The sequence below is a fragment of the Mizuhopecten yessoensis genome, unplaced genomic scaffold, assembly GCF_002113885.1.
Source record: "Mizuhopecten yessoensis strain PY_sf001 unplaced genomic scaffold, ASM211388v2 scaffold6045, whole genome shotgun sequence".
Taxonomy (NCBI): domain Eukaryota; kingdom Metazoa; phylum Mollusca; class Bivalvia; order Pectinida; family Pectinidae; genus Mizuhopecten; species Mizuhopecten yessoensis.
In genome coordinates, this window is record NW_018406352.1 from 373562 (window position 1) to 387004 (window position 13443).

A 13443-nucleotide genomic window follows, 5' to 3' on the forward strand; every position below is an offset into this window, starting at 1 on the left:
TTGTGATGTTCCATACTACTACTTGTGTTTGTCCTAGTGATGTTCCATACTACTACTTGTGTTTGTCCTAGTGATGTTCCATACTACTACTTGTGTTTGGCCTTGTGATGTTCAATACTACTACTTGTGCTTGTCCCTGTGATGTTCTATACTACTACTTGTGTGTTTCCTTGTGATGTTCCATACTACTACTTGTATCTGTCCTTGTGATGTTCCATACTACTCCTTGTGTTTGTCCTTGTGATGTTCAATACGACTACTTGTGTGTGTCCTTGTGATGTTCCATACTACTACTTGTATCTGCCCTTGTGATGTTCCATACTACTACTTGTGTCTGTCCTTGTGATGTTCAATACTACTACTTGTGTGTTTCCTTGTGATGTTCCATACTACTACTTGTATCTGCCCTTGTGATGTTCTATACTACTACTTGTGTTTTTCCTTGTGATGTTCTATACTACTACTTGTGTGTTTCCTTGTGATGTTCCATACTACTACTTGTATCTGTCCTTGTGATGTTCCATACTACTACTTGTATCTGCCCTTGTGATGTTCTATACTACTACTTGTGTGTTTCCTTGTGATGTTCCATACTACTACTTGTGTTTGGCCTTGTGATGTTCAATACTACTACTTGTGTGTTTCCTTGTGATGTTCCATACTACTACTTGTATCTGCCCTTGTGATGTTCTATACTACTACTTGTGTTTTTCCTTGTGATGTTCTATACTACTACTTGTGTTTTTCCTTGTGATGTTCTATACTACTACTTGTGTTTTTCCTTGTGATGTTCTATACTACTACTTGTGTTTTTCCTTGTGATGTTCTATACTACTACTTGTGTTTGTCCTTGTAATGTTCCATACTACTACTTATGTTTGTCCTTGTGATGTTCCATAATACTACTTGTGTTTGTCCTAGTGATGTTCCACACTACTACTTGTGTTTGTCCTTGTGATGTTCCATACTACTTCTTGTATCTGCCCTGGTGATGTTCAATACTACTTCTTGTATCTGCCCTGGTGATGTTCAATACTACATCTTGTATCTGCCCTTGGGATTTTCAATACTTCTTCTTATGTTTGTGATGTTCAATACTACTTTCGGTAACTTTAGCTCGGGTGTTGCGGTGCCACTAGTTACATGGACCTTGATGACTGGAATAGGACGGCACTGGTCGGCCAACATCACAACATCACCCTACAAACGACCACTCCATTATTTTGTTGCAAAGGTCTCAAAATATTTTCTGATACCGAACCACCCAAGGGCGACAATAATTGGAACTGTGCGGCATATCCAAAGGAGAGAAATTCAAATTTTCTTACGGTTGGTATCTACGTAATAGCATTCCTTACTGATCTGAAAATCTTCGTAATATTATCCCTTACTTATCTGACAACCTTCGTAATAATTCCTCTTACTAATCTGACAATCGTTATAATAGTATCCCTTACTCATCTGAGTAATCCTATGCGTATTCATTATTAATATGCATTTAATCGATTGACGGTCTATTCCTTATGGTTACTGTGGTTACTGTGGCTAAAAAATCGCGATAACCTTTCAATTATATTTTTTATTTAGATAAAATGTAATTAAAAGCATTTTCGTACAAAAACATTTTTTTAAACAAAAGAATATGTCTAATTCGCGAGCGGATCTGGCCGGGTGATTGTCACGTAGACAAATTGGGTTCAATCATCTTTGTCGTAGCATTGGAGTAAAAGGCAGTGGTTTTTCCCCGGCTGACACAAATTCAGTTGGGGAATAAATAGGTATTTAAGTGGGAGCTACAGTATATATGCAAAAACAATAATCCACATAAGTAGATGTTATGGCAGCTCCGGCGAAATTATCAGATTAAATTGATTGGTAGATTATTTTGATCGTATGAATTATTTGTTTGTATTATAATGTATAACGAAAATATGTATACATTGTTGTTTATTTATGTTGCAGGGTTGCGCTAAACAGCTCAGTACCAAGTTAAAAGAATACTCAGCTACACTTTTTGTTCTTGGAGGTATCTACACACTAATCATGGTAATAGTTTATGTCAGAATTATAGCTTTACATCCGTGTTGAAGTGACATAACGAATTGAATTGAAGTCTAACTACAGCCATAAAATATTCTAAAAAAACCCATATACATGTAATAACATTGATATCATTTCAATACATCTACTTGAGTCTTGTATATGGCCAAAAGGATGTGGTGTTTTTTTAGCATTAGAAGCTTATTTATCAAAAATATAAAATAGTTCAGATGTTGGTCATTTATAAAAAAAGGTTCTGTTCGTAGGTACTTCTGATATCTTCAATAAGATTTATCAGTTTGGCAATATGTGAATTCAAAGTTTTACTTTCTACACAAACAATGTACGTAATAAAGGCGTCGCAACGTTTCAAGACCGCCTGGTCGCTTTGTCCAGCTATGACTGAGACACGTTCAACACGTGCATTGTTTGTGTAGAAAGTAAAACTTTGATCTGAAACTCTGTTCTATATATATTTGTTGAAAATTACATTTGAAAATGTTTATTAAGCTTTTACTCGTTGACATTTAGATATATTTCATCTAACAGTGATAGAAAGGGATCATCAAACATTGTTACAAAGGGCAATAACTCTTGTATAACATGTAAAAGCCGTCTATAGAAAAACGTACACCATTATCTGACAGACTACAACTCGACAGTATTTATACACGTCATGGCAGCATACTATTGCGATGTCGGTGTAAAAGTTTGGTCTTAATCTTTTTAATTTTCAACTGGTCACCGCTTGTAAAAATATGTATGGTCATTGTTTCATCACGAAAAAGAGTTATTTAAACAATGTCGCATGGCGTTGTTATTTCATATAAAAATATGCAACACTGATCAGTCATATTGAAATAACTTCTCAATAGCATTAATTTTGTTTTCGCAAAACTAATCTTTTATTTCATTTAGGAAAACCTAATAAGTGCATCGAAAACATAAATGTATCACATAATGTATTAATGTGTTATCCAGTGAATATACCGATGTCATATTTTTTCCGTATTAACCCATGCAATATGACCTATCGATAAGCCCTGTGATTAGTTGGAGGTTTCAATTGTTACAATTGTAACGTCATGCCTAGGACAATTACATGACGTCATAGACTTATGCACTCGAGTCAAAATGGCGGCTTTTTACATTTCAGGGTTGCATGAAAACTGTCGTTTTACACGAAAAAATGCCACAAATCTTAATTATGTGATAAAAATTATCTTACACTCGTTTTCATTACATATGAAATGTTTGAAACTCGTCACGAATTTCATAAATCTCATATGAAAATAATGAAACGGAAACTCATGTAAGATCCTATATATAATTTGCATTCATTATAGCATATAAATACATTTCATTATCAATGTTTGTTTTGTGTTACAGATCTGTTGCGCCAGTTCTTCTATACTCCTGTTCGTTATAATGGGTCGCCGTACCCACGAGGAAATAGATCCGGGTGGTTTTGCAGAAACGTAAATCATCCCACCGTTTCGGTAAACTCCGGCAAGCATCGGAAATTAATCCGATGATTGCCGATTATTGCCGAGAAAATATGCAAATAATTACATGTGTTGTTTCTATTTTATTACTTATATACTTAAATCTATTCGTGATATAAGTGTCATGTTAATTTGTATATGCATTATGTACAGCTTTAAAATGTTATATACATCTACAAAAGAAGAGGAAATTATATGGATCTCATAAAAGAGGAGAAAATGTAAATATAAGTGCAATGGGAGTCTTTTTATACTAGACATGTTATCATTTTTTCTTTTCCGACATAATAACTTTCTCGGTAGTATCACTTACTTGTATTCTTAGTCTCTTACAGAACTCATCATATTATTATGATTTCATAAATAATGAATGCCAAACATATTGTTATGCTGAAAATAATATGAAAAATAATTAACAATATCAATCATTCGACAAGGTCCGATGTCCAAGAAAAGAGCAATGTGACACTTAGTCAAACTGATTAAATCATACTCTTCTATTACATGCTAAAATGTTTGTAATAATTCTCATCGAGTGTTGTTGGGTGACCTTATCAATTAATATGCAGTTTGTAAATAATATGTGATACTGGAGCTTATGAAATAGCCATATTGTGATATTAATGCTTTTATTATATTTTCATTTTGATGTCATCAATATTATTGATATAATCTGAACAGTTATAGGATGTTGCGCGGGAGGTATGAACAAAATTTTGTTATTCAAAAATACGTTTAACTCAATCCTTGTGTAATAAACACTTAGGCCCTTGAAATATGCGTTTAAATGTTCAGTGATTTTGATAAATTGCGTTTAAATTTTGCGATGACTATGATTTCGTTAGAATTGCGAATTCGTTATAGATATTCGTAAGTAATATAAAGTCGGTAGCATTTTGGTCCCATACATCTAATGCTTGCAATTTGCACTACCATACAAATTCGATAAAGCGAGCTATATTTGAGTCGTTTTTATGACAATGTTGGGAGGTGACACAAGACATAACGCGAGGTGGCATGTTGACAAAATGTCCGATTCCTGATACACAAATCTTGCGAACATTTTCTATCGGAACCCCTAGAATGTGTGAGAGTATGCATGCGTGTGTGTTGGAGGATGTACAAGTGTTCTGCCTGTTATATGACCGAGTTTCGAATTAGGCCCTCCTGTACATGGAAACTCTTAACATCTCATCTTGTTCTTGCTTCTTCGCCTTTTTTATATACTGTTAAAAAATTGCACAATATCCGAAGGCAATATACGTCACTGTGCTGTGACGTCATAATCAAAAGACATTTTTTCATCGCTATAACTACGTCACAACATCGAATACATTCGTGCATTCTATTAGAAAGTAGAAACTCGTACAGTGGTAAAAATCAAAGATGCTACGTGGTTCCTATTCATCATCATCACTCAAGAGGTAATAGTTGTATTAGAGTCTATGACAGAAAGCAACATATTGTACGGGGTTTTTTTCATGACATTAATCTTTTCATATTGCGTTTTTCATGAACATTGTGCAATAAATGAATAATATACTAGTATTTATTTCCCATAAAACAGATATAAATAGGTTCACATTAGTTACGGGACTTTTCCCGTGTGTTACTGTACCATTCTATATTTTGTAGGATACTAAGATTTGTGCATCATCGATACTCCAGGGGTTACGCTCACTTACACTCTCTGTGTCCCTGAGTATTTTATAGCAAAATTGAAGGCTCAGTGTGTGCCATCTTGTTGTTCAGACAAGAAGACTAGTTCGGTCCTTTGATGAACATTAAAGGAATATTGCGGTCGTGCAACGGTAGAAATTGATTGGCTTTGAAGACGGGTGTCGCTCATCTGTAATCTTCAAAGGACAGGTATCAGCCTGGCGATTGGTCAGGATTTTTATTTTGACCAATCAAATAACTATCTCGGTGCTTCCAATGTTGCTATGACATATGCATGGGGTGCAGAGAGTGTAACTGAGCGTAACCCTGGAGTATCCAGGATGAGATGTGTGTAACATTGCAATACTATTTTCAAAGTGTTCACAGTGTTTTTATTGTGCTGTTTCATTGTAGTTACAATGTAATTTATTCCGTCTTACTCTAGATGTGAATCATGTACACTTGCTCATCAGTTTCATTACACAGTGGAACCGAATAAGTCCATGTTCCTCCGCAAACAAGGGCCCGAAAATTGATGTTTAGAATTGTCACAGTCGTGACTGGAAACGTTCTTCCGTTATGCGTGGTGTTTTGCTAGAATTGCGCTGTATTACAGATACGAAAGGTCTTAACGGTGGAAGACTTCCGTGTGTTTGGTGTGTTGTTACTCTATACATTACATGCTATTTTACATATTGTTGGAACTTCGTAAACCACGAGAAAGTGAAAGTCGAAACAAAATATGAAATACGTTATTTTCAAGATTAATATCGAAACTGCTGTTTCCTAATATTGATTTTGTAAGTAACCCGTTTCATGACCGTTGCAATAAGTAGTTCAACCCTTTCATTAAGCAAACGCTTCCCATATAATTCAGCGAGCAGCTTGTTTGCAATCTTGCCCAGCATTTTACTTCTTAAAATCTCAAACATTGTTCCGCTCAAATGTGTGTCAATACCGAATTCAAAGATTGTGTTTACATTCATTTGAATCAGAGTTTTGTTTCCGATTCTTACAATGTTTCCCGATAATTGTTATGCGGATATTGGCGACACATTTGGAAATCCGTTGTTTTATATGTATGCGATTAAATTTGTAGCTGAACACCACTGCAGGTATCTGCGAATCTTTAAGATTTTACATGTTTCGTTGGTACGCTTGAATTCTTTGAAACATATGACATGATATTGACTAGAGATGGTTCAACTCCCACTTCATGATGTATTTTGTATTGCAACATGTCGACAATGCACAATATTTTGTTTGTTTCGGAACTATTCATATTAATTACTATAAAATTTGAAATTTTCGCGGTATACAAAATTTCGCGTTTTTGCGTTCTGTAAGCAAACCCGAAAATATCCACACGCTAATATTAATGTATGAATTATTTAGATTATAGATATCGAATTCAGAAGTACTGCTAACGCAAAACATTTCACATTGTGATCAGTTTAAATGGTCACAACGCGAGCATCTCCACGCGCGAAACTTTCCGCTATTATAGAATTAAACTATCATTACTGTAAATGCTACGCTTTGACATTATCTTAACAAGCCAAATTTAATTTGCTAATACTTCATATTGTAACATATTGCAATCTAATTAAAATCAGATGTCTCATTACACTCCATAACTTTGTGTAATGAGAGATCTGGTTTTAATTAGATTGAACATATTGTAACATCAGGTTCATTTTCTTATTGTCAAATGTATACATGTATATTCTAATGCATAAAAAGAAACTCTGAACCATGATTGGTTGGTGAACTTGGAAAGGTGCTTGTTGGAATCGTGTTAACTTATTATTTAAATATTACTGATGCTTCATATTAACTGTTTAATGTTGAGTAATGTTTTCACTCACATTATTTTATCCTGCAGCCCATACATTTGACCGAACAAAAAGGAGATGATAAAAAATGTATTGATTTGTAATACGCCAATTTAATGAAAATGGAGCTAGATTGCTTTAAAATTGGCAATTGCACACAATATCGGAAAGGGTAATTACCGGTTGATAAAATTAAACATATTTATCAAGTTGAAAGTATAATATTGAGATCCGTTCATCGTGTTTCAACACATCTATACATGTAGCAGATTCATTTTACAAAATGTTCTTGATTTGCTTGTATTCATATGTTAAATTTGAACTACTAACCACTGGCTAAATCTCATTAAGTTTGGAGAAGCTGAGATCAGAGAAGAGACAATATCGATGTCATAATTGACATGAAAATCACATTCTTGATGAATTCGTGTCTTTAATCAAATTTGTGGGTTGCAGAATAAAAAGAATACATTGTAAGTGTGTAAAAATACGAGGTGAAGATGTACTGATGACGTCATCATCTTCATATCCTTTTGTTATTTCTATGGTAACCATTGTGCTATGAAACACTGATTATGTATTCTTAATATGTATTTTCTAAACTACTAACACTTTTCATACTACTTTTTCTGAAATAAATAAAAATGATAAAAAGTACAACATGAATACTCTGTCTCTCTTGTTTTTACGTCGTATGTTAAATCTACGTTTGCGCACCAACAATTGGTAACGTCATATTTTCTCTATCCTCCGTAACAACTTTTTGTTTGTTTCATAACGCGCTGCTTGACAATGCCTTACTTTTTATCTTTGTGTTAAACGTTCCCTCAAGCGAGAAACACAGTGGGTTCTGTCCCCAGACCGGGACATACAAGAAGCCTTAAAAATGGCAGCTGATATTTCCTGCGTAACGTTCAGCATTAAGGGTAATGGCAGCAACTGGTTCAGCCGTTGTCAGTATCATGTGACCGGGCGGAATGCCTTCGGAATAGTATTTCAGTGAGATAGCTCTCTAAAGTTGACATCAGATCCGCGCTATCACAAGGAGGCATTTACTCCCACATAACCTGCCTCCTGTATACACACACACAAGCACATACACATTTTACAAACAAAAGCACGTCATTATATGACCTTGGCTATTAATAGGACTTCAAACAAAATGAAAGAATCCAGATAAATTCTCAAATTGTCGCGTAACGTTGCGCACGTTATAGCGTTAGTGAGCCCATCCTCGATATCCAGGGATTACGCTCACTTTCGCTCTCTGCACCCCTTGAATATGTAATAGCAAAATTGAAGGCATGTGGCTATCTATTTGATTGTTGTCTAGGCTTATACGTGTCCTTTGAAGATTTCAAAGGAGCGACGCCCGACTTCAAAGCATGTCATTTTTTACCGTTACACGACCGCGAGATTCTTTTGATGCAAATCAAAGGACTAAACAATTCTTATCTTCTCATCCACAAGGGGCTGCACACTGAGCCTTCAATTTTGCTTTGACACATTCCAGGGGTGTAGAAAGCGAAAGTGAGCGTAACTTCTTGATATCGATGATGCAGTGAGCCATTACCAATACACGTGATATTTTAGCCGAATAAAGTCGTGAGTAAGGTCATCATAATGCTGTTTCCTTTATTTAATCAATTCAGTTAACTGAATCTTGGTTTTAGTTCCATCGAAAACATGCCAAAATGAAAACAAGAGGGTTTGATTTAGATTTTTTTGAAATGGGCAACAGAAACCTATTTTAAAATTTGGATAACAAAAAGCACATAAACAAATGAATAAGAACAGTTAAATGTACCGTAGCTACCATATCAGAAAATCACCTATACAAAATAACCCTGTCGCCCCATTTTCAAAATTATTCTATTTTTATTTTCTTTGTCAACTGATTTGACAGTGAAACCTTATTTCATGATTATGAAAAGTTCTTTTTTTCACAACCAATAACATATAAGTGATGATGATATTGCATGATGACCTAACCAGATATTTTATATTTACAAAACAAACAACAGTTTATCAGTTATACCCAACTGAAGCAGTAACTAAGTGATCGCATGCTCCTGTCATCACGAGTTGTGTTGCCGCCTGTCGGTGGAAATGTTATAATTACTTGTTCAATATATCCCCTAGAAATTCATACAATATGCGTCGACAGAAAATGTGTGCTTAAGGAACGAAATTCAGTGTTATGATTATAGACGACAACAGAATCAAATAATTGTCTCATACTACATAAGCTTAGATTCTCGGAGTTGCGGCTATAAATAGCAGTGGAAGAGAGGTAACCCGTATGTGTTTGGCCAGTCTTGGCTTAGTTCCCATGAAAAGAAGACCAAAACGAAACCATCCTCGATTCTGGGGCCTATACAAGATGTATTGAGATATATAGCAGGCCAATTCTTTCGCCGAACCTGTACCATTTTTTTGTTCAAACGAATTTGAATATATTAAATAGATGAATATTACACCATATAGAGATATAAGAACCAATTCTTTCGCCAAACCTGTACCATTTTTTTGTTCAAACGAATTTGAATATATTAAATAGATGAATATTACACCATATAGAGATATAAGAACCAATCAAACAGCAGGAAACAGCGAATTTGACCAATAACACCATTGACACATCCACAAAATCAGCAGATTTCAGTTCCACGAAAAGCAAGATATCGAAAAATTCTAAAAGACGATAGTCAGTTATTTCTAACAACGAAAGAGGCAAGTAGGGTACAAGAGATACGGGACCATGAGGGCAGGGAGATTAAGTGAAGTTAAGTTTATCCCGGGACATAATTTGAAGAATCTTCTTCGCCGGACTCAATATCATACAATGCGTGTAGTACATGATAATACTAATGGTATAAACAAAATGTACACAATGTAATATAAATTATATAAACCGTAAAGTTCAGTTAATATCATATTAACAGTACTAGTTCGGCTCTGCAATTATAAACCAGGTCTTGGTTTTCCCAAAACTTGTCAAGTCTAGATCTATTTTTAAATCATTTTGTTTTTGGAGCAGATATCACAGATTATGGTAGATTGCTGCTCTCATAGTGAAAGAATTCTTTCTGGATGTTGAGTAACAGTTTGACCTTTGTGGAAACTGTTTTTTGAAATTTCTTCTTTCAATATCTGTGAAGGAACGACACCGGATATAGCGACCCCTCGAAGCGATAACTTGTCGAACTCCATGTCAGTAATCTCGATATTTTTAATTGTTCTCGTGGTTTTTGAAGCATGAGGTTTCATACATCTATCATGTATAATCATGCGTTTGTTGAATTCACAGACACTTCGAACTACTCCATTTAAACGCTTTACAAAAGATGAAGTAGTTGGCTGGGTCGCATACAAAATGTGAGTGTCGGAAGAGTTGTCCATGGTTTAATACATTTAAATGGTATTTTTGGAACATAATCACTCGGTATATCATTTATAATTGACAACAAGCTAAAATCATCAGAATTTAGGCTGGAGTGTAAGACTAAATGTAAGAAAATCAACAAAACATTTTTCATCAATGTACGGGGGATAGTATGTGAATTGTAAACAAATGTACGGGGGATAGTATGTGAATTGTAAACAAATGTACGGGGGATAGTATGTGAATTGTAAACAAATGTACGGGGGATAGTATGTGAATTGTAAACAAATGTACGGGGGATAGTATGTGAATTGTAAACAAATGTACGGGGGATAGTATGTGAATTGTAAACAAATGTACGGGGGATAGTATGTGAATTGTAAACAAATGTACGGGGGATAGTATGTGAATTGTAAACAAATGTACGGGGGATAGTATGTGAATTGTAAACAAATGTACGGGGGATAGTATGTGAATTGTAAACAAATGTACGGGGGATAGTATGTGAATTGTAAACAAATGTACGGGGGATAGTAGGTGAATTGTAAACAAATGTACGGGGGATAGTATGTGAATTGTAAACAAATGTACGGGGGATAGTATGTGAATTGTAAACAAATGTACGGGGGATAGTATGTGAATTGTAAACAAATGTACGGGGGATAGTATGTGAATTGTAAACAAATGTACGGGGGATAGTATGTGAATTGTAAACAAATGTACGGGGGATAGTATGTGAATTGTAAACAAATGTACGGGGGATAGTATGTGAATTGTAAACAAATGTACGGGGGATAGTATGTGAATTGTAAACAAATGTACGGGGGATAGTATGTGAATTGTAAACAAATGTACGGGGGATAGTAGGTGAATTGTAAACAAATGTACGGGGGATAGTAGGTGAATTGTAAACAAATGTACGGGGGATAGTACGTGAATTGGAAACAAATGTACGGGGGATAGTATATGAATTGTAAACAAATGTACGGGGGATAGTTTTCTTACTGTACGGGGGATAGGTTTAAAGGATTAGAGAATTGGGGTTATTTATTGGTTATAATTTCGTATATATTAGGATTAACTGTATTTGTTTTTACGATTACGGCGGTATGATCGCAAAGGGATGTATACATATTCTATGGGACGCATTAACACCCGGGTTAAAACACGGGAACAATAGAATATCGTACCTGTTTCTGTTCAAGATAGAATTATCTCAGACGTAACTTTGATGTGGGATTAATCTTTTTTCCATCACCACAAAGTTTATACGTTTTTAATTGATTTGGGTCACATTCTGCCATTGTTTACTTTTATTCATTTCATGAAGTATACCCGAACTATTTCCTTTCACAAATCGTTTTTCATCTTGGAGCACTTTTCTATCAGGAACGATGAACATTACATTTGATTTTTTTGCGTATGTTAGACCATGTGACTCGATGTTTGCAACTATATTTCCTGTACACTTTGGTCCACCCATAAATCTCAGAAATCTGCCGTGAAACAACCTCAAACCTGTGCGCCGGACCAGTTTTAACCCATTGGAATATCGCATACACGTTGTTGACATTTCAAGGCTAAACCAACAAACTACATATAGAAAGAGTAAAAACGCAATGTTATTTAAAGGAAATCTTCCCTCGGAAACCAATCGGTGAAAAGAAACATCCTCATCAACCTTTCCTATCTTTTTCATTTCCTCGATTACACCAGGAAGAAGGTCAAGGTCAACCAGTTCTTTGTATTCTGGTTCCTCCGTGTCTACTGTTGGACATTCAATATTGTCATGTTCACCTTCGTGGGACTGATTGATACCGTCATCCTTGAATAATTTTGTGCACTGACCGTCTTTTGTAGCCAAATTCGGTCTAGAAATATGTACTTTTTCTTCGTTGTTCTTTATTGTAATTGTCCTGCCTTGTTGTCTGCATGCCTCTGGTATTATTTTGAAATTTATTGTCGTTGATTTAACAGTGTTTGTTCTTATCAGTTTTATTTCACAATTTGGATGATTTTCTGTGAGGTGTCTTATGCTTATCTCAAAAGTCTCGAACCTCTGTGGGCAGCGAAAACACTTAAACCACACCATTCCTGCAAAAAAAGTATAAAAAATAGAAATTATTTTAATTCAGTGAAGCTATACCCCGTACACCTTTGATTTGTCGGTTTAGCTATACCCCGTACACACGCGAACTATCCCCCCTACACAACGTCACTAATGAAAATTGATTTTTTAAAACAAATTGGCAAAATTCATTAACAATTATTATTAAAATGTGATGGCTCGTTGTATATTTTAACTTTTTATATATGTATAAAATATGAAACTATCCTAAAAATACATGTTATGTAAACTAAACAGTCATTATCTTCCGAAAATCGTGAGACCACGCAGCTAATTATTCCTAAAAGACACATTATTATTATCTTATTTTTAATTTTGAGCCATGCACTATAAAATATATAATATATAGTATATAAACAGACAGACCGTTAACTGCAAATTCAACTTAAAACGTGTGAGATACTAAAATACTTACTGTCGCTAGATTACTATGCTTAATTTGGCTCGCTTCAGGGGTCGCTATATCCGGTGTCGTTCCTACACAGTGAATATGTTTGATCGATGGCCACATGCATATGGATGTTACAAGCAACTGGGTCGGGGAGCGGAAATGAAACAAAGTGACGCTACGTATACTTGTACATGTATAAATACCGAGGAAAAGTAGGCAAAAAAGGAGCTACGCTTACAAATAAAGGAAATGGAAGCAAAAAAAACAAAACAGTTTTATTAACAGATACTGAGTAGAAGCAAAGGAACAAGAGATTTCATACTTTCACAAGACATGAAGTTAAAGGAATTAAGACTCATGCATGTCTTCCCCGTCAGGTCATCGATCCCTAGTCTTGCGGTCATCGATATCAAAATTATTTTGTCAAGACATACTTTTCAGTGCTTCACCTTAATAAGAAATGTTTAAACTTAAACTTTTAATTTTCAGATAATTCAGCT

The 13443-nt window shown here is 35.0% G+C and overlaps 1 protein-coding gene across 1 annotated transcript in view; it reads left to right on the plus strand.

Annotated features, from left to right (window-relative positions):
- LOC110451464 (CD82 antigen-like) overlaps positions 1–7697 on the plus strand; it is a 58459-nt gene extending 50762 nt beyond the window's left edge. Inside the window, exons 6-8 of the mRNA XM_021499499.1 lie at positions 1117–1329; positions 1963–2046; positions 3430–7697. Coding sequence (XP_021355174.1) covers positions 1117–1329; positions 1963–2046; positions 3430–3522 — 390 coding nt within the window. The 3' untranslated portion in view covers positions 3523–7697. The remainder of the gene's footprint in view (positions 1–1116; positions 1330–1962; positions 2047–3429) is intronic.
- The last annotated feature ends 5746 nt before the right edge of the window (positions 7698–13443 follow it).